The 19,436-nt window shown below is 41.8% G+C and overlaps 2 protein-coding genes across 2 annotated transcripts; one reads left to right on the forward strand and one right to left on the reverse strand.

The window, feature by feature from the left end:
- Window positions 1–216: 216 nt before the first annotated feature.
- On the reverse strand, window positions 217–3,591 carry ypel5 (yippee-like 5). Its single transcript, XM_062397680.1, has 3 exons — window positions 3,431–3,591; window positions 2,265–2,431; window positions 217–2,162 (listed from the first exon to the last, which is right to left on the reverse strand). Exons 2-3 carry the CDS (start codon window positions 2,403–2,405, stop codon window positions 1,938–1,940), a joined length of 366 nt encoding a protein of 121 aa, XP_062253664.1. The 5' UTR covers window positions 2,406–2,431; window positions 3,431–3,591; the 3' UTR covers window positions 217–1,937.
- Window positions 3,592–5,559: 1,968 nt separating this feature from the next.
- On the forward strand, window positions 5,560–19,390 carry plb1 (phospholipase B1). The gene is made up of 42 exons (XM_062398132.1): window positions 5,560–5,742; window positions 6,683–6,735; window positions 6,839–6,902; window positions 7,033–7,096; window positions 7,185–7,219; window positions 7,692–7,758; window positions 7,843–7,891; window positions 8,219–8,284; window positions 8,393–8,458; window positions 8,539–8,594; window positions 8,742–8,811; window positions 9,065–9,172; window positions 9,311–9,364; window positions 9,736–9,804; window positions 9,966–10,137; window positions 10,235–10,293; window positions 10,769–10,842; window positions 10,941–10,984; window positions 11,098–11,206; window positions 11,308–11,359; window positions 11,450–11,530; window positions 12,023–12,088; window positions 12,183–12,283; window positions 12,387–12,468; window positions 12,659–12,763; window positions 12,857–12,952; window positions 13,059–13,130; window positions 13,234–13,311; window positions 13,941–14,001; window positions 14,082–14,140; window positions 14,974–15,041; window positions 15,121–15,164; window positions 15,271–15,370; window positions 15,455–15,506; window positions 15,635–15,715; window positions 16,695–16,760; window positions 16,910–17,004; window positions 17,232–17,313; window positions 17,409–17,513; window positions 17,623–17,718; window positions 17,863–17,937; window positions 18,015–19,390. The coding sequence occupies exons 1-42, from the start codon at window positions 5,679–5,681 to the stop codon at window positions 18,273–18,275; spliced, it is 3,321 nt and encodes a 1,106-aa protein (XP_062254116.1). The 5' UTR covers window positions 5,560–5,678; the 3' UTR covers window positions 18,276–19,390.
- The last annotated feature ends 46 nt before the right edge of the window (window positions 19,391–19,436 follow it).

Here is a 19,436-nt window from a genome sequence, read left to right on the forward strand (position 1 = left end):
GGCAGGCGAGGGACTCAGCATCCTGCTTCCATGGGACAACGTCCACAGAGATCATCCTGTTCGTCAGTATTCTGCTGCCACCCACAGGCCAAACCTGAAGCTCATAAATCTGATTTACCTTTGGCACAAATTTCTTGTAGGACGACTCATGTCATTTGAAAATGTATAATAATTATTGTTAGAGTGTAGAAAGCTACAAAACAAGCACAAACATGATGAATTGAACCCAGCAAGACTGCATCTTTATTTAGAAATCAAACCAGAGAAAAATCCTTACGTAGCCATACACGAAAACAACTTCCTTTGAACCTCCAATCAGGAAAAAAATACACTAAGATAAATGAATCAGTCAATAAAATAATAACAAAGAGTAAATTGAATAAAATCAATCGCTAAAAGTGAATAAGTGAGAACTATATTCTGTCATGGCCGTTGACTGTACACTGCACTGACTTGCTGATATGGATGGTGTCAGCCTCCTCTCTGTGTTTTAGTGTAGAAATGACACATGCACCCTCTCACATGACCTTGCAAAGGTGAGGACAAGCATTAACAGCATCCCTTGTGAAGGCTGTTCCATTCTGGTAACGCCTGCGGGGCACCACATCTGAAACGGCACAATGCTACACCGGGGCCATGATGCACGCGCTGCGAGCCTGCGTCCAAAAATAACCTCAAATGTCAGGAAAACTGAGATTTCTTTTTTCTAACAGTGTGACATTTGGAAATCTTCACAGGGCAAAGATGGTATAACACAGGGGCAGGAACACGGTGCAGATTTTAAAGACTTGTTAGTCCAGAGCTCTGCGTTGTTAGGAACGAACGCCTAAATGAAATGTGCCCTAATATCAGGATTATAAAGAATGTTTTTGGTTTGTTGTCGTTTCAAAAACTGTGTTGAGATAGAGAATGGGCTCTTTGTGAAACCTCTATTGTGTTACTCCTGAGGCCCCGTTGGCTCGTCACCGCTCGACTAACTGAAGACACACAGGCACAGAATCCATAGTAACAGACGCTGATTGGTTGAACTCTGTACAGGATCAACACTACGGGTTGTCTACTGGGCACAGGGGCTCACTTCCACACCACGAACTGGGACGCATAGGGACATTTTAACGCCACTTTGTGTTCATCCCCAAAAATGTCATGTCAATCAAAACAATTGTGCATCATGCGAAACCTGCCCATCATCACAATCAAACACTACGATGAATACTTACACATGACATCAATCTGTGCTTTATCATTTGGATGAGAACAGAAATTTGAAAACACTTTTACATTCGGTAAAATAAAGGCTAATAAAATTACAACTATCTCTCTTGACTGTGTTTGGGGCTCACCAATGACGGATACAGAGAGACCAAGTTCACGACACAGAAGGACAAGCCCCTATAAAGAAATGTGGTTCTGTTGACATTGCAGTGTAGAACTGGGCTTGTTGCTTTGCCCGAGTGTGAGAACGATGAACACACTCGTTTCTAACTTTTGTTTACAGTCATCTAAGTAAACAAAACAAACAGTGACTGATGGTGTCTATTCACGTGCATGTATTCAACTATTGGAGCATGCCGTGTGGAGCGATGATGAGACTGTGTGACTGCGTATGAACACGTAAACAAGTGAAGTTACAACAGTGTCCCCTGCTGTTCTGGAGGGATGGGGTGTGGGGGGTGTACCCTGCGACACATCACAACGCAGGTATTTGTTGGGGGAAGCCTATTGAGCCAGAATAGATCCAGCCAAGCCAATTTTCTAATCAGCAGAGGTCTAAGGTCACGGGTCAGAGACCGGGGGGGAGGGGGGGGTGGTCAGCCATCACTTCACTGATTACAAAGTCTGCAGGTGGCGCCATGCAGCACAGGGGACAAGGGGTAGAGGAGAGGGAAAGGAGTGCACAGGAGTGAGCCTTTCAAGTTGGTTTCAACCTCAGAGGCTCATGAGGTGTCGGAGGGGACGTGCTCCTCGAAGCCCTCGCTCTCCCGAACCAGCGCCCTCTCCAGGATGACGCGCCCCTCCTTGTACCGCTGACTGTCCTCGGTCGCAAACTCGTAGATCCAGCCCAGCTTGCTGTTGCAGTTCTTGCAGCTGACGTCCCTCACCATGTGCCGGCCGGTGAGCATCACCCTGTCCTGGACCTCGCTGTACTGCAGGTTCACCACCTGCACAAGCACACGCATGGGGTTTCAAGCCAGGAATGAGATACTGAATGTGTGTGTCCTGGGTGTATGATCCATCTCTCTCTTCATGGCTTTGCACTGTACCTTGTTGAAGAGGAACGCTCGGCCTGTGGCTCCTGTGAAACGCGTCGAGATGAGCTCAGAGCGATTCGTCAGGATGGTGTCGCAGTTGGCGCAGGAGAAGAGGCGTGTTCCGCCAATGTGGTCCAGGAAGATACGCCCCATTGTCAGATCTCTGGAAAATGATTGATCTATTGTAGGGGGGGAAAAAGAAGGACACATATTGTTTTGTTTGCAAGTGAACTAAAAACAGAAGTTACACATAAATGGATATATTTCTAAGACATCACTATGATATAAAGGCACGTCATCTATTCATTTATACATCCTGGACTGTTTTACAGATCCTCAATTTATGATATTGAATTTATTATTCAATGATTTACTTACTTATTTATTTTCACTTTATTAGACTCCTATTTACCCCTGGTTTTATTTATTCCTCATAGCATTTATTTAATCTTGATCAATTTAATTATTTTTACTTCCTTTTGGTGTTTTATTTAAAATGTAAGACAGTTGTGTCAGCGATTGCTCAGTTCCTGTTCATGTCATATTGTTTTGCTCTGTGTGTGGATGGTTGGATTTTTTAAAAGAAAGGAAATGGACTGGAAAGACAAAAACACACATAAAGTCCAACTGATTGATTGAATGACATCAGAATCCTGTTTTAAGTGTTTGCCACCAGTGAACTGAAGTGAATCCGCTCAATGTGTCATATTTAACTGATTATGTTTTTCAACAGGAATATAACTTTAAAGCCTTTAGCTTAGATAAAACTACACTGTGAGCTGACAAGATCATCATTTTATTATCATTATCATTTCGACGTGTTCTTGTTGTTACAGCAGCTCTGACTCCATGTCCCTGGACTGTGTTGTGTCCGGAGTCGTGTTGACCAAACATGGCAGCTCTGAAAATAAAAGATGTCCATGACGAATACTCGAATAACACGACTCGCAGAGCAGCTGAACAACCTCCTGGTCCAAACTGGTCGTGGACACGCTCTACTGGGAGAGGAGATGGAGGACATGGGCTGATTTTCATCGAGGTTTAGCGCAGTTAGCTATTCAGTTAACCAGCGAGACGGAAGCTAACGTTGAGTTAGCCTCTGAGCTAGCAGTGCTAATGAAACAAGCTAGGGGCGAGAGGGTCAAAACGACGCGTTCCCAGCCGCGGACGCTTCTCACCTGTCGGGTCGGAGTCGGCGGCTCGAGGTGTCCCCAGCAGCGGCGGTGTCACGGACGGACGAGGCGCGTGTTACACGGACATCTGCAGTTTGTGTCGTCGTCGGTGGCTTTGTTATTCTCCTCCAGCTGTTCCTGTCTGAGCTGCGCGAGCTACTGTCAACATCCGGCCGGGAGGACGTCCTGCCGGCGCAGCTCCGCCAGGGGGCAGCAGAGATCCCACACGTAGATAAAATACACGAGGGAAGCGGGTTTGAGTCGTGGTTTGAAAAGCGGGTGGAAGAATCAAACATCCACTGGTGGACATGCAACCGAGAAACGATTCTGAACGTGACATGGAAATAAAATGGTGCAACTGCAGTTAAATGGATAGTTCACCCAAAAAATGAAAATGCACTCATCATCCACTCACCACTATGCTGGTGGAGGGGAGGGTGAAGTGTCTGAGTCCACAAAACAAAACCTTCTGGAGGCTCCTCACTGATTGGATGGATTTTGGGATTTCCTCTTATGCTCTCTTCTACTCCTCAGCTATGCCTCGTGTTCAACTGCAATATACATTTACAGTCATTTCCCTCAGTAATAGCATTTTGATAGGTGCACTTGTTTTGTTGCAACACATAAAAATGTTATAAAACATTAAAAAAGACATAAACAAAATCTGATAACTCGAGATAACTTGTTTTACTCGTCGTTCGATTCCAAGGGTCGGACTATCTGCAAAGCCAATCTGAGGACAAACCCATAAAGAGTTTAACAATCTGATCTGATCTCAACTCTTCTCATCTCCAAAACTGAACATAAACAGTTTTGCTAAATTGCCGGTTGTTAACATATTCTTACATAACATTTATGTGAAACCCCTGGTGGTTAAATTTAGCATCACAGGAACTGGCTGCTGCTCGGTAAAGCACTTGCATAGCTCTTAATCAGGGAGGAACATATTTACACATGATTTATATAAAGTTGGATGATTATAGGTGTGTAGGGGCGCAGCACAAGAATCTAGGCCCTATACACAAGCAACCTCTGTGCCCCCCCCCCCTTTCTCTCTCGATTAATGATGTGCCTCATACAGATTTAAAAATGACAGTAACATAGTCAGCTGTGCAAATTAATCTGTGGTGTATGTTGGGGTAGTCACTAACCATATTTAGTACTAGTAAATATGAAATATCACCGCATTTCCATTCTCCTTTCTTTAGACTTGTACCGGCTGTTACTTTAATATAGTTAAATGGGGTTTGTTGAGAGTATTGTGCTAAAAAGAATATATTTAACCGAAGTTAGCATGTAAGCTAATGATAAATAGTGTTGTGTACCAGACAACTGCGACAAGTGCTGTACGATCTGCCTGAGATACTACTTTACTTATGTGCTGTCTCAATTCTAACATTTCTACTGTAAATTACACTCACTAAGTATTAGAGGTTAATCTTCCTACAGTGAAGATCATGTTTACCTGGATCCACAACTGTATTAATTTATAATCAATCTAATCCTTTAATGCGTTTGTGTTACAGTGCTGTACATTGAGTGGTCATCAAGACTAGTAAATACAGAGCATACAGAAACTTTGTCTCATTGAATACAAGTTTTAAAAGGTTTCTTTTCAAGCAGCATCTAAACTAATGTCCTAATTATTACAGTGACATTTCTTTTTTAAATGATGGATGTTTTAAAGTGTGTCTGGCTCTGTATTGGCAAAAAACATAAACCAAATATGATTATGAAGGATTATTTCTTTAGGCCTTTTAAATATATTTTTATTTGATATTTTTATATATAGGAACAGAGCTCATTGATTGACAGATATACAAATATCATGGTCATAGCTACATGCCAGTGACAAGAAATTAGCAACAATTTAAACATTAGCTGATCTCAGATATGAATTGTAATATATTATTTAGATGTCCAATTGTCCAGGATAAACTGAAGGTGACTCAGCTTCAGACTGACAAACAAGTCACAGATACGGAGAGGGAGGAACGATCAGGAATCTGCTCGATTGTTATCCTGATAAACTGATAAAGGGACAATAAAAGAGTTTGCACAAAGACACCTTTTCCTCACATTTTCAACACTTTTCCCTCTCAGGAACACTCTCACTCTCTCTCTGCTCCACACACTGCACTCGCACATTTTAAAGCCGGTGAGAGCAGACGGTTTTTAGGCTGAGGGAAGAGAAAAGGAGGAAACCCACAAACCCCCTCAGTGTGGAAGGCGCTCAGTCCTCTGCTCTCACACCATGACGACACGATGTGCGCTCCTGATGCTGGCCGCCCTCGTTGGATCCTGTGCTCAGTTTACAGGTAAAGAACAGCCAGTAACTTTACACATTTACAGTCATGTTTACCTATTGAGTGAGCTGAATGACAGGTTGCAGACGGGGGTCTTTTGAGGGATCAGAATCAGATTAATGTAGGTTTTCCTCATACAAGGAATTTTCTTATTTTGGGGAGAAAGATAGAGCACAGACAGTTTCCCTCTTTAGTTGTTGTGGTCATGTTCACATATTGTAAATGATCCTGCACCATGAGTTAGACTAGTTTACACATTAATCATTGCAGAAGCTTTATCTGAACTCATGCCTAACCTGCGCATTTCAGATTATGAGCTTTTTCTTGAATTTTATGACATAAGGTTAACACTTAAAGCAGGCATATGCAGTGCAAATCCAAAAACCTCCACATTTAAACGTAACAATTTGCAAAGCAACCAATGTAAAAAAAGCATTAAGTGCAAAAATGGTATTGAAAAAATATATTCTCACTTTTTGTATAACAGAGAATGACAATGATATAAGTTTCAGCCCAACCCCAATGTGTGCTTTACTATATTATAATCAAGTACCTGCTTATAAACCAGCCTCCACTTATGGGGGGATAAGTTATAGTTTTTTCCCAATAGACTTATAATCAGTCACAATGGCATTATAATGTGTGACAAAGAGTTCAGTGTCTGCTATGTATGTGAACAAAAGACCTTCGATTGCCAATGGAAAAAGACTAAACCAAGTTTATTACACCACAGTTTATTACACAGGATGAGGATACGAGCAGTAAGTGACTGTAACGTCAGGTCATTCTCCAGAAAGCAACTTGAACCTTGAAGCAAAAGTAAAGAAACGTGATCCCATGGGTGGTTTAACAAAGAAAATGGTCTGTCTGTAATAAACTAAATTTTTTATTTTACTGCATTACCTTTGGGTGTTACATTTTTTGCTGTATACCTTTCCTATGTTACATCTAGATGCTGTTTACATTGTGGGAGAACATGATCAGCCATCAGAAAGAACAGAGACGGTACGGAACTGTCCCTCATTATGTCTGAGTGTTGTTTAAAACCCGTCATTTGCTTTTTACAGATAAATTGACAATAATAAGAGTTTTCATATTTATGTCACAGGAAGACAGTTACATGTCAGTACTTTGCTCACTGTCACCTGGACCCTCGTCTCCACCCTCCTCAGGTTGTTGTTTTTTCTTTCAATCGATTCCTGTCATGATCAGATCTCTTATTTGATCAATTCAAGCCATGTGACATATATTTAATTTTCCAAGTGTTGTATCATAATGTTGCTTTAATTCACTTGTTTTCAGTCGACGCTCTCGGACCCGCCGATGTCTCAGCTGTTTACACCTTGGGGATGCCGCTGTCACACAGGTAAGACGCACAAACATTTAGTTAGAAGAGCAGGAAGTGATGCTTTAAATACATTTGTATCTGAAGATGTGTACATCTCCTTAATTAGGCACGAAGCATCCAACCTGGTCAGCAAAATAACTGGTAAGTCTCACTGCGCTTTCTCACCACTGAGTATCTCCACAAAATCGAAAGACAAAAGTTCATAATCATCTAAAATAACAAGTGGTCTCAACAAAGTATTTTACAATTTCTATTTACACAAAGTGCACGTAAATCAACGTTAGTGTCGTGGTCATTGATTTTGTTGTAGTTAAACACAATAATCTTTCTCTGTCACTCATTAACCGTTGAGTGGATTTGAACTAAAAGTCAAGAGCGTGTTACAAGAAACTCCAGATACAGAGCGCACTCTGATGAACGAGCGAGGAAACAATAATCTTGTATTTTAGTCGAGTTTACCGCTCAGGATAAGACCAGGGGCCATAAACCCTGGTGATAAAATGATAAAAGCATTTTACCTCACACTGTTCATAATCCCCAGTCTGAATGTGCTGTGAGGGATGAAACTAATGTAGTTCCACTCTTTACAATCGCGTCTGTGTGACCTTTACAGAGTTGCTCTCCATGTTTACCCCTGAAATGATCCCTCAGCGTGTGGCTCAGGCCTCATCGCAGCCCAGGTAATAAACACATCGCACACAGATGAACGGCCACACACCTTAATGCTGTTTGAAGCTTATCATGTGAGAGGGTTTGTGTTGCAGGAGTTTGTTGAAGGAAGTTGAAGAACTGTCGTGGTCCCGGTCACATCAGGTGCACATTCACCCTCTCAGAAGTTATAACCAAGTTTAATGTTTTGTAGACATTTCAGAGAATCCAGTTTACTCCCCATAAATAGAATAAAACAACACGAATGCATGATACTTTGACTTGGATCAGATTCTGTATTTGAAGACTCCATACACATAAAGAAATCCTCTTAAGTCACAGCTAGAAACCAAATAAGCATCTTGTTTCTTTATCACCTTTAAACAAATTAAAGTTAATGGCGACAGAAAACCATTTGCAGATATAGGGTTTGCTCACTTTTGCTCTTTTCATATATCTTATACGTTATTTAATGATAATATTTTGTTGCAGGTCTCAGACTGGAAGTTTGTTCTGATGTTTGTTTCGGCAGATTCATTGTGTTCCTGCTCGCCTCACGTAAGATTCCTTCTTTTATGAAAAATCATGTGATTCGACGTAATGCTATATACCAAGTGGATGTATAGATGGACCATAATATTATGTGACTGTTTTTTCTTGCCTCAGGTTGCTGCAGATGTTGAAGCTGTTGTTCGGGATGCGGAGGGAGCTCTGCTGATATTGCAAGAAAAGGTATGGTAGCGTTTTCATTAGAATTTTGCTCTGAATAAATAATAAAAGACAAAACTAACATGCTTGGTGCATGTTTACAGCTGCATCGTGCATTAATCCATGTCACAGTGTGGAGCGCGTTTCACCAGCAGGACAAGTGAGAGTTTTTTTATCTTTATTTCTTTGGAGCTAGCAGAAATAGCTTTTTATTTTTAAAATAAAAATAAATGATCTGTATCTATGATGGTGTGATCTTCCTCTTTGTAAAGATGTCATTGATGTTTTTCCCTTTTTATTGTTGCAGTTGTGACTGTATGAGAGATGAAGGTATAAACCAGCGCCTACAAAAAGCAGTTCTTCTAAAAACGCTGCAGGTATGTATATATATATATATATATATATAAAAAAATGTATATATATATATATATATATATATATATATATATATATATACACATTTTTTTGTTTAAATAATATTATATTCTTTTCTTGTTGTCTTAGATTGTTGTATTCTCTTGTTTTTTATATGTTTTTTTTCTGTGAAGCACTTTATAATGACTGTTGAAAGGTGCTATATAAATAAAGATATCATAAGAATTAAGAATTATCTGCCTTTCTTGTTTTCAGGATTCTCTAAGTGCTGCTTTGGAAAATCCAAGGTGGTATAGCAGCAGGTCAGACTTCTCTGTCGTGCTACACTCTGCCCCAGTCATCCTTGAACCCAGCTCAGACTCTGTAAGTAAAGAAAATTATATTTCGAGATGTCATAACAATAATATAACTATATGGTAAACAAACCTTCCTCTGACTAACAAAGTGTCCTTCGAAAATAGCTTATGTTTTAACGAGCACATGTCCTGTGTTTCTTTGCAGGACAACCTGGGCTCTGACATAAACCAGCTTGCTGTTCAGCTTTGGACAAACATGGTAATTTATTAAAAACCAAAGTAACAAATGGCTAATTCAAACGTGCAGAATGACAAAGCAGAAAGTGGAAAATCTTCTGCGTTGATCTTTACTGTGTTCTGACACTGTCATCGACCCTGCGTCTGAGTCGTAAAATGAAAGCGATGGAACGATTACTACAGTTAGGGCTTGTTGCTCTGACCTGAGATTAGATAAGAGATGTATAGATTAACCTGGTGGGATTATCTTCATGATGTCTTTCTCCCTCTACGCTTCTGCATTATGAACATGCGCGTTGTGCAATCAGCACTTTTACATGCTATGTGGTAATTGGCTAAACATGATGGCCCAACTTGGAAAATCATAACCAATCGTCGCGTTTCCTCCTCCAGCTGCAGCCAAGGACAGGTCAGACAAAGGTCATGGACAACGGTGTAATCGCTATCCCCTGCCCCACCCAGGTGAGGCCAACCATTGCTAAACACAATGTTTTCAGTCACCTGTTACTGTGGTTTGATGCAAAAATCTTTCATAATTCAATCCAAGGTCCCACACCACAAAACAGACTTTCAAAATAAGATTTAAATACTATTGTCTCCCTTCTTTTCCACTCTCTTCTCAGGAACAACCTTTCCTGAGGACACAGATAAATTCCCCCTCTGACAGAGAGATCACCCTTTACAACAAAGCCTCCTCAGTAACAGACCGCAGAAGGAAGTCAAAATGTTCTCAGGGGATGGGGACAGAGATCCCCTGCACAGACCGCAGTCCATCTCCCACCACACCAACTTCAGGTAGAGAACATTTCTCATGCTCTTATTGTCTGTTCTACTGATGGATGTGTATGGAAATACACTGTTACCAACCAACTTGATTCTACTTCCTGTGCAGTGCATGAACTCAGACCTGGAGATATCAAGGTGGTGGCAGCGGTGGGCGATTCTGTGACAGTGAGTATTTTCATTCTCCTGCTATGTTTGCCAATTTATTTCTGCACCACTTTTGAAAAGTCAAATTGATCTCAATACAGGTGTAGATTTATAAATAGATATAAATAGATGACATCCATCAGTCAGTAAAGTATAACAGTAAGTGCAGTGCAAAGTGCAACACAATTGACTGATGAGTCAAAAATTAGATAAAAGATAAATAAAGATAAAAGGGAAATGTTGGCAGTGAAATTTATTCTCACGATAAAAAAAAGGCTATAGATAGATAGATAGATAGATAGATAGATAGATAGATAGATAGATAGATAGATAGATAGATAGATAGATAGATAGATAGATAGATAGATAGATAGATAGATAGATAGATAGATAGATAGATAGATTGATAGATAGATAGATAGATAGATAGATAGATAGATGGGAAATGTTTCCACTGTTTTTTTCCGTGGTCTCAGAATGTGTCGTCTCACTGCAGGCAGGCAATGGTGTGGGAGCAAAGGTAGACAACCTTCTGTTAGTGATTAATGAGTACAGGGGACTGTCATGGAGGTAAGAGAATGGAAAGTTCACCCGGGTCACATTTTTTAACAGTGTGGGAATTCATTTGGTGATTCTGTGATGTAATGAGCTGTTTCTGCATCTTTCAGCATCGGCGGAGATGAAAACATCACCACAGTAACCACCCTGCCAAGTACGTTCAAATTATTTTCTGTCATTTCATCAAATTAAAAGGAATAAAAAAATTGCATTAGACTTGTCTTATACAATCAGGAGACAACATTAAGCTTATCTGTGGATTTGCAGATATCCTGAAGGAGTTTAACCCCTCACTGACCGGCTTCTCACAGGGAAAAGGTAAACAGGACAATCCCAAGGCCTTCCTCAACCAGGCTGTGGCGGGAGCCAAGAGCGGGTCAGTCACGTTCCTTTGAATCCTGTCAAATCAAACCTGAGCAGAACTTAGAATGAGCACATCAGAGGAATGAATACACACCTTTCTTTTCCTGTTCTCAGTGATATGGTTCAACAGGTGCGCATCCTGGTGGACAAAATGAAAAACGATTCGGTAAGGCTGTGGTGAACGACAGTTGAACCTTGTGTAACCTTTGTTTCCCTTTTATTTTCATAATTACTTAATTCACCTTTATCTTTACAGCGCATTGATTTCCTCAATGACTGGAAAGTGATCACTATGTTTATTGGGGCCAATGACCTATGTGACTTCTGCTCAAACAGCGTGAGTACTCATATATTTTATCAAGACTTTAATCCTACTTTAATATTTGACTTTTTTCCCCTAATTTATTTATGATTGTTGAATTATATTTAATTTATAACAGAGGACAAAAGTGTTGATTCACAATCTGTTGACATTTCAAACAATTACCATAATATTGATCAACTTAAATATTAATTGCAATTTGTTTTGGGCTGCAAACATTGGCTTTTATCATTATTGATTAATCTGCATTTTGTACTCATTCATAATGTGTCATAATAATAGTGATGAATGGTCATTACAATGTCCTGCAGCCATACTCATGTTCAAATTGCTCATATTGATCTATCAACTGTCGAAATCCATCCAAAAGCAACAAATCCTGACATGAAAGAAGCTCAAACCAACAACAGGAAATACCACCTTACTCAAATGATTCATTCTTTATCACAATAGCTGCTGACTGACCAGGGATTGACCGACTGACACTGTCTGTGCTTCTCTCCACAGGTTTTTTTCTCGGCCAGGAACGTGGCCGACCGTATCCGCGAGGCTCTGGACATCCTGCACAGTGAAGTACATGATTCCCTCATCTTACTCTCGCAGGAGCATTTCGGTGTCGGGAACCACAGACACACTATGAACTTCACGTTTTCGTTTTTTTACCCAGGTGCCCCGTGCCATTGTTAACCTGGTGGAGATGTTACCCGTTGAGGCGTTGCGTGATCTGCACAGTGATAAGTCTCTGGGATGTCCCACCTGGTTTGCAGGGTTAGTGAGTTCTGTTTTTTTAAGACACAGTTTGGTTTGAAAAAAATAAAAATAATAAGCATGACCAGCTCATTACTTAAGAGTTTTGATGTTTGTGTTTCAGTTTCATTTGTCCCTGTATACTGAAGCCTAAAGAAGGATCCGCTGAACTGCAGAGGGCCAACGACTTCAACAGGGAATATCAGGTACTAAACCATGACACGTCAAAAGGAAGACATTTCTAAAGTGACAAATACAAATAGTTAATATCAAAGGTTTCAAGTCAAGCCTGTGGAGTCTGTTCATCTGTGAAAAAAGACTCTGGACATTTGACTGGTTCCCCAACCTGGGACATCCTCTTTCTGTTCTTTATCTTTTGTTCGTGTGTCCTTGCAGCGTGCCATGAGAGAGCTGATTGACACGGGTCGCTACGACACACGAGACAACTTCTCCGTGGTCCTGCAGCCCTTCATGAGAAAGATAATACTTCCCACATTAGAGGTAGACGCTGACAAACTTGAAACATTTAATAGATTTGTGTTTTTATTCATTTTAGTATGTTTAAAAATGTCGTCCCTTCTTTGCTTTTTAAAGGACGGCCGTCCTGATCGTTCTTACTTTGCCCCCGACTGTTTCCACCTGAGCCAGAAGGCTCACACTCTCATGGCTCAAGCTCTCTGGAACAACATGGTGTGACTTACTTCACCTTACTTCACCATTTCTTACTTTGCATTTTGACTTTAATTTCTTCTCCGAATGATTCACAAATAAATCTCTGACTTTTACAATCTCTCAGTTAGAGCCAGTGGGGAACAAGACTTTCTCCCAAGACTTTGAAGCCTGTATCGATTTGAAGTGTCCCTCTGAGGTAAAGTGGCTTTCAGCAACATCCAACAGTCAGAGACAATACAATAAGCATATTTAATCGATTTTGTGGATTCACATTCTTTTTTATTTTATTTCTTCATTAGACTAGCCCATTCTTCAGGACCGCAGTCAACAGCAACCACACCTTCACTGGCCCTCCGACCATCCCTCCTCCTGTTAACGTAAGTCATAACTGTGAAGGAGTATCTGACCTTCCACACACATTACATCAGTGCAGCACCGTGAGGAGAATAGGGCCTGTCTCATTCCGCACATACTCCCTTCTCTCTCCAAGCAAAACCCAAGGTCAGGTTACATTTACAGGGGCCAACTAGCAGTACATTGTGGTGTCATGGACTTTCATATCTAACTCAGACGCCCCAGACATAGAAGCATTTTATTACACCAGGGGCTATGTGATTTTGTTATGCATGCTTTAGGCTTAACTGTCCAATAGGATGCCAACACCTACATGTAACATAGAGAGTGACAGCAATTCTAGCCTTTCCTGGATGTGCTGTTGGACTGGGTGACGCAGGGTGAGGGAGATAAATTGGGATGTTGTGTGAGACTCGGTGGTGACAATTGCTCATGTTACTCTGTTGGCATTGGTGTATTGTTTCACCTTCTGGTCTCCTTGATGCATCAGGTCTACATAAAAATATTTTGCATAAGACATCAGCTGCTGCCCGAGTTCTCCTTTCACCAGCTTCCAGAGAACTTCCATCACAATAATCATAGAGCTGGTGCAGGATGGAGGGCGATAGATTACAACTGCAAATGCGTAAAACACGTTGCTGTCATTCTTTAGAACTGGGGAAGTGACTTCTCCTGCGTCGACACGGCTCCGTCCAACTCTGTGCCCACTTCAGGTAAGGTCACATGGTGTCACTCAGCAGCCACAGGAAGTGAGTTGGATGCAGCGTGTGTGCTCACGTTGATGTTCTGTTAGTTCACAGGTTACGGCCGGCAGACATCAAAGTGGTGGCCGCTCTGGGCGACTCTCTATCGGTGAGCTCCGACTAGTTTTGTTCCCCCAGAGCTTTCAGTTATCTTCCATTGTCTTCTTCACTTGATGACTGAACTTTTACTAGCGATCAATGTTCATTAAAAAATTCTCACTCTCACATATTGATCACTCCACCCTTATCCATGCACTCGCTCTCTCAGTTCCAGTAATTTAAATGTATTACAGATCCCACTCACCCGTCTTAAGTCTTGTTTAATCGAGTTTTGAGGCCGTAGCATCTAAGTGATTGAATCACCTCCTACGCCCCGATAGAGATGCTGAAAAATCATTAAAAAAAACATTTGAACAGGCACCATGTGTACCATGTTAGTCTCTTATCCATTAACAGTGTTTTCCTATGTTTCTGTTTTGTGTTTTTGCTTTTTGTATGCGCATATGCAATTCTGTTTTCAACTTTTTATCTGTAATGGCCCCGTAAAGCACTTTGTGACTCTTGTCTGTGAAAAGGTGCCCTATAGATAACTTTAACTTACATGTCTTTTATAGCTTTATTTTATTTCATCTCTATTTTGAAGAGTGGCAACCAGTGATGTCACTAGGGACTCGAACCAAGAAATATAATAGATTATTTTGTGAAACTAGTAGAAACATAATAGTTTTTTTCCAGCTAGCACTCTTGTGCGTCTTTTTAAGTTGTGTACACATTATATCTGCACAACCCAACTGGTCATACAGAACCAGAGGACATGGATAAATGCTGGACTAATTACGTCACCTGATTAATCTCATAATTTGATTAGCAGAGAGCGCAATATCAATTTAATGAGTCAGAGAGAGAAACATGATGAGAATAATGTCTGCATCTCTTTTGTAGACTGGGTTTGGTGCAAAGGCCAAGAATCTGCTGAAGCTCTCAACCGAGTACAAAGGAGTCGCATGGAGGTGAGAGACTGTACAACAACACATTTTTTGCATTTCATCCTGCACATTCTTTAATAATTATTGTTTTTTCTTTAACCAGCATCGGAGGAGACAAAACTCTGGAGACTGTCACAACATTACCCAGTAGGTCTCGAGCTCCCTTTGTTTCTGTAGAAACCTTTTATAAGTGTAATGCACAGTAGCACCACTAGATGACAGAGGTGGACTTTTTCTCTCCTCTTATTTTCAGATATTCTGAAGAAGTTCAATCCTCAAATCAAGGGAATGTCAATGGGAGAAGGGAAAAAACAGTCTGGCTTCAACGTGGCCGTATCAGGGGCCAAAATATCGTGAGTGTATTGATTTGCCATCAGGTTAAAAAAGATCCCTCTCAAATGTTTTGTGCATTCATGACTGTCTCTAATTCTCCACAGAGGAATCCCAGGGCAGGTCCGACGTCTGGTTGATATCCTGAAAAATGATTCTGTGAGTCCAACGTGTCCTAACGCATGCACTGGTTCCACGTTTAAAGAAATGCACAAGAGAATCAAGTGAATAATCTTTGTTCCCTCTCTGTCTCTGTGATTCTCTCTCCATCCATTTAATACAAACAGTCAGTGGATTTCAACAATGACTGGAAGCTGGTGACCCTCTTCATCGGAGGCAATGACCTGTGTCAGTACTGCCACGACCGGGTGAGCTGCTTTAAGACGTCGTGGCAGGAGATGCAGGACAAGTGGTTAAACGTCCCCACGCTGTTCTGCTGACGGCCTGTGTGGAGCTGTCTCATGATATCACTCTCCAAAACGTAGCTCGAGCACCGGAGCGGAACAAAGGAGCTGTTTCTTCTTTCTTTTTCTAATTGTTTTATCGTGTCAGAGTGAGATGAGAGCAGACGTGGTTTCTCCTCAATGAGCACATTCTGTAGTTCCCACAAACAGCCCCCCTCCTCCAGCACAGGGCTCTGTCTGAATTAAACAAGCACACAGGGCCACAGTGGCGGGCCTTGTTCTCTGAGAGGCATAAACAACACTGAAGTCAACCCAGACTCTCTTCATCTCTCTCTCCCTCGCTCCTTCTCTCTATTTTCTCATCTCGCCTCCATTTCCTTTCTTTGCTCTCTCTTTCCATCACTGATGGGGTTTTCTCTCTCTTTAATGTTTGGGCTTTGCAACAGAGTATCAAGGCAGAGCAACCCTAACCCAAATTTAAGACTAAGAGCTCTGAGACTATGATAGTGACAGCTCATAGGGTCAGTCAAGGGGATCTTGGTCTTGGATGCTCTGTGCTGTTTGTGGCGGCACAAGATCCACACAATTTACTGTCACCCACACAAGACACAGTAGAACAGAATTGCATTGCATCCAGCTCACAAATGTAATTACTGATGCTACAGTTTGTTAACTAAGAGATGGATAGCGATAGAGATAATACAATCAAAAGAATATAGAGTAGACATTAGGATATTGCATGCAACTGAATGAAATTACTCATAATGGATGAATAGATAAAGATAGGAGATAATTGTAATGTGTTGTAAACTAGACCATATTGCGTGACAGTGCTGCACCGCCCCACCATGCCGCCCTGCGTATCACAGTCAAGGTTTATGTGTCCATGTGTTTACTGTGATTTGATAACTATCCTTGTACGTTGTGTGTCTCCAACCTACAGGCCTCTCTGTCGCCTCAGCGCTACAGAGACCACATGATGACGAGCTTGGACATTTTGTACAAAGAGGTAAATTGGATTGGGCCATAAATACCAGCAGAGATCCTGCATTCAAAAAGGCACGGTTCACTTTCCATCGATGCCCAAAAAGGATCGATAGAATTGAATTCTTTGAAAAAAGTGGTGTAAAGTCGTATCGACCTTTCTTTTGTCTGCAGGTTCCCAGGACGTTAGTCAATGTCATGGAGATCTTGGAAATCAAAGGCCTGCGCAGAGTCAAACGAGACACTCTTGGCTGCAACTGGATTCAACCGTACGCTCCTCGATTCACTCATGAACGGAATGTTGAATGCTCTGTGTCTGAGAGAGACGTCTAGATATTGATCTCATAACTTGTCACAACAGGAATATGTAATAATATGATGCTCAATAAAGGACTAGCTCATCCACAGATATCATAATATAGAGTGAATTGCATCAGTGATGATTAAGCTTTTTATTTTTTTTAATCAGCTCTTGATCTCCACCTCCCCTCCTCAGGTATGCATGCCCGTGCTTCATGCAAGTAGAAGAGGATTCTCTAGAGCTGGCTGAGGTCAAACGCATCAATCGGGAAATGCAGGTGAACTGACAAGAACGACGATTTTCTTCTTTCTCACATTCTGAGGAGACGTGGTCGTTGTGTTGCTTGTGGTAACAACGTGTTTTTCCTTTCAGATGGAGGCAGAAAATGTGGCGTACCGAGGCCGCTATGAGGGCAGAGAGGATTTTGCTGTGGTGGTTCAGCCCTTTTTTCAAAACTCTATCATTCCTTTGAATTCTGTAAGTTACTTGTCTCCTTCCTTGTAGAAACTTATAGATTCTTGTTGGTTAGGGGAGTAAATAAGCCTTTTTCCTGCAAACACTGATGCTGTATTTTTGTCCTCTACAGGACGGCAGACCTGATCACACCTACTTCTCTGAGGACTGTTTCCACTTCAGTGAACGGGGACATGCTGACATGGCTGTAAATCTGTGGAATAACATGGTGAGTGTGGCCGCACGGACAGTGAAGGGCTAATCGAGTTGTACAGAGGAAAGGATTTGGACAAAGTCAGTTTAAATTACAACCTCTCGCTGCACTTTGGTCACAATCTGAACTGAAACTCTCACTTCTGTTTCACCCCTATAGCTGGAGCCAGTGGGTAAAAAACAGACGTACAACAATTTCACCAATTCCAGAAATAGCATAAAATGCCCCACTGAGGTAAGAAAGCAGCCGTTGACCCACTTGTGACTGATTTGAAAGCACGTGGAAGTATCTGATTGACTTGTGTTTTTCAGGAGCATCCATACATCTTCACAAAGGGGAACAGCTTGACTGGGCCAGCACCCACAACCGTCAGCTCCACAACGCTCAGCACGCCCCCACCTCTCATCGTTGACTGCTCGAACAGCGTGGCCGTTTGGCTCGCCGCCGTCCTTGCCGTTGTTGGCCTTCTGATTGGCTGTGTTGCTACCTGGCTCTTCTTCTACTGCAGAGACAAGGGAGACAAGAAGAGGATGGCGGAGCATGGAGTGGGGTTGAGGAGCACTGGGTTTTAAAAGTGTCTGAACACAACGTAATTTACGATGAAAGTAGAAGGACATTGTTTGTGGTGATAAGATAGGGTTAGGGTTAAGATAGGCCTGTCTGCTCTGTCTACACAAGTTTATTATTGTCCTTGAACCACAGCAAACATTACTGGATGCAGAGGTGGAAAAATGGCAGTGAGGTGTGTTAGCATGTCATCTGTTTTAGTTTGGAGTTCTGATCTCCTGTTTGCTCTCCTGTCTTTGTTGAGTTTTCTGTTAAGTCTCGGTCAGCTTTGAGTTCCTTGTTGTTCCTGAACAGTTTAAGTTTGCATGTTTGTGTCCCGCTGGGCCTGCCCCTCTTTATATGTTTTCGATGAATAGTGTTTTTTCTAATTGGACCTGCCTCCTGCCTCCTGCCTCCTGCCTCCTGCCTCCTGCCCCCTGCCTCCTGCCTCCTGCCCCCTGCATCCTGCCTCCTGCCCCCTGCCCACTGCCTCCTGCCTCCTGCCTCCTGCCTCCTGCCTCCTGCCTCCTGCCTCCTGCCTCCTGCCCTCTGCCCTCTGCCTCCTGCCTCCTGCCTCCTGCCTCCTGCCTCCTGCCTAGCTCCTTCATGTGGGTCCAGCTGCGCTCCACAACCGTGACATTAGCGTATTTGTTCCTCGTGAAGGATGGTAATGGTAAATGGACTTTATTTCCAGTACCATCAAAGCTCTTTACAAGTCACATTCACCCATACACAGACATTCATTCAGCGCTTCTACTGTCACACAGGGCAAGCGTCATGGGCCATTTGGGGTTCAATATCGTGCACATTGCAATACAGGAGCCGGGGATCAAACCACTGACCTTCTGGTTGGTGGACGACCCTCTCTACCTCCTAAAAAAAAACGCTTTCTAGATTCACTGGCTGCCCCTTAACTTATTTCTGCTCTTGTACATATCAATGTAATAAATTGAAAAGGACTTTAAAAGATGATTTTAGATGTTGTGGAGTAAAACACAGAATAGTCACCTCTCAAGTATTTTAAATAAATGTACTGAGTGACCCTAACAACAGGGCACTTTGATAGGTGTAGTGTCTGTATTATTTTATGCAATGATACATTTGATAATATCTGAAATAAAGTATTTTTTTCGACATTTAATTGAATAATAATTAATCAATAATTAATCCTGACTGCTCGAATGTCA

Source organism: Platichthys flesus, chromosome 10 (assembly GCF_949316205.1).
Source record: "Platichthys flesus chromosome 10, fPlaFle2.1, whole genome shotgun sequence".
Lineage (NCBI taxonomy): Eukaryota > Metazoa > Chordata > Actinopteri > Pleuronectiformes > Pleuronectidae > Platichthys > Platichthys flesus.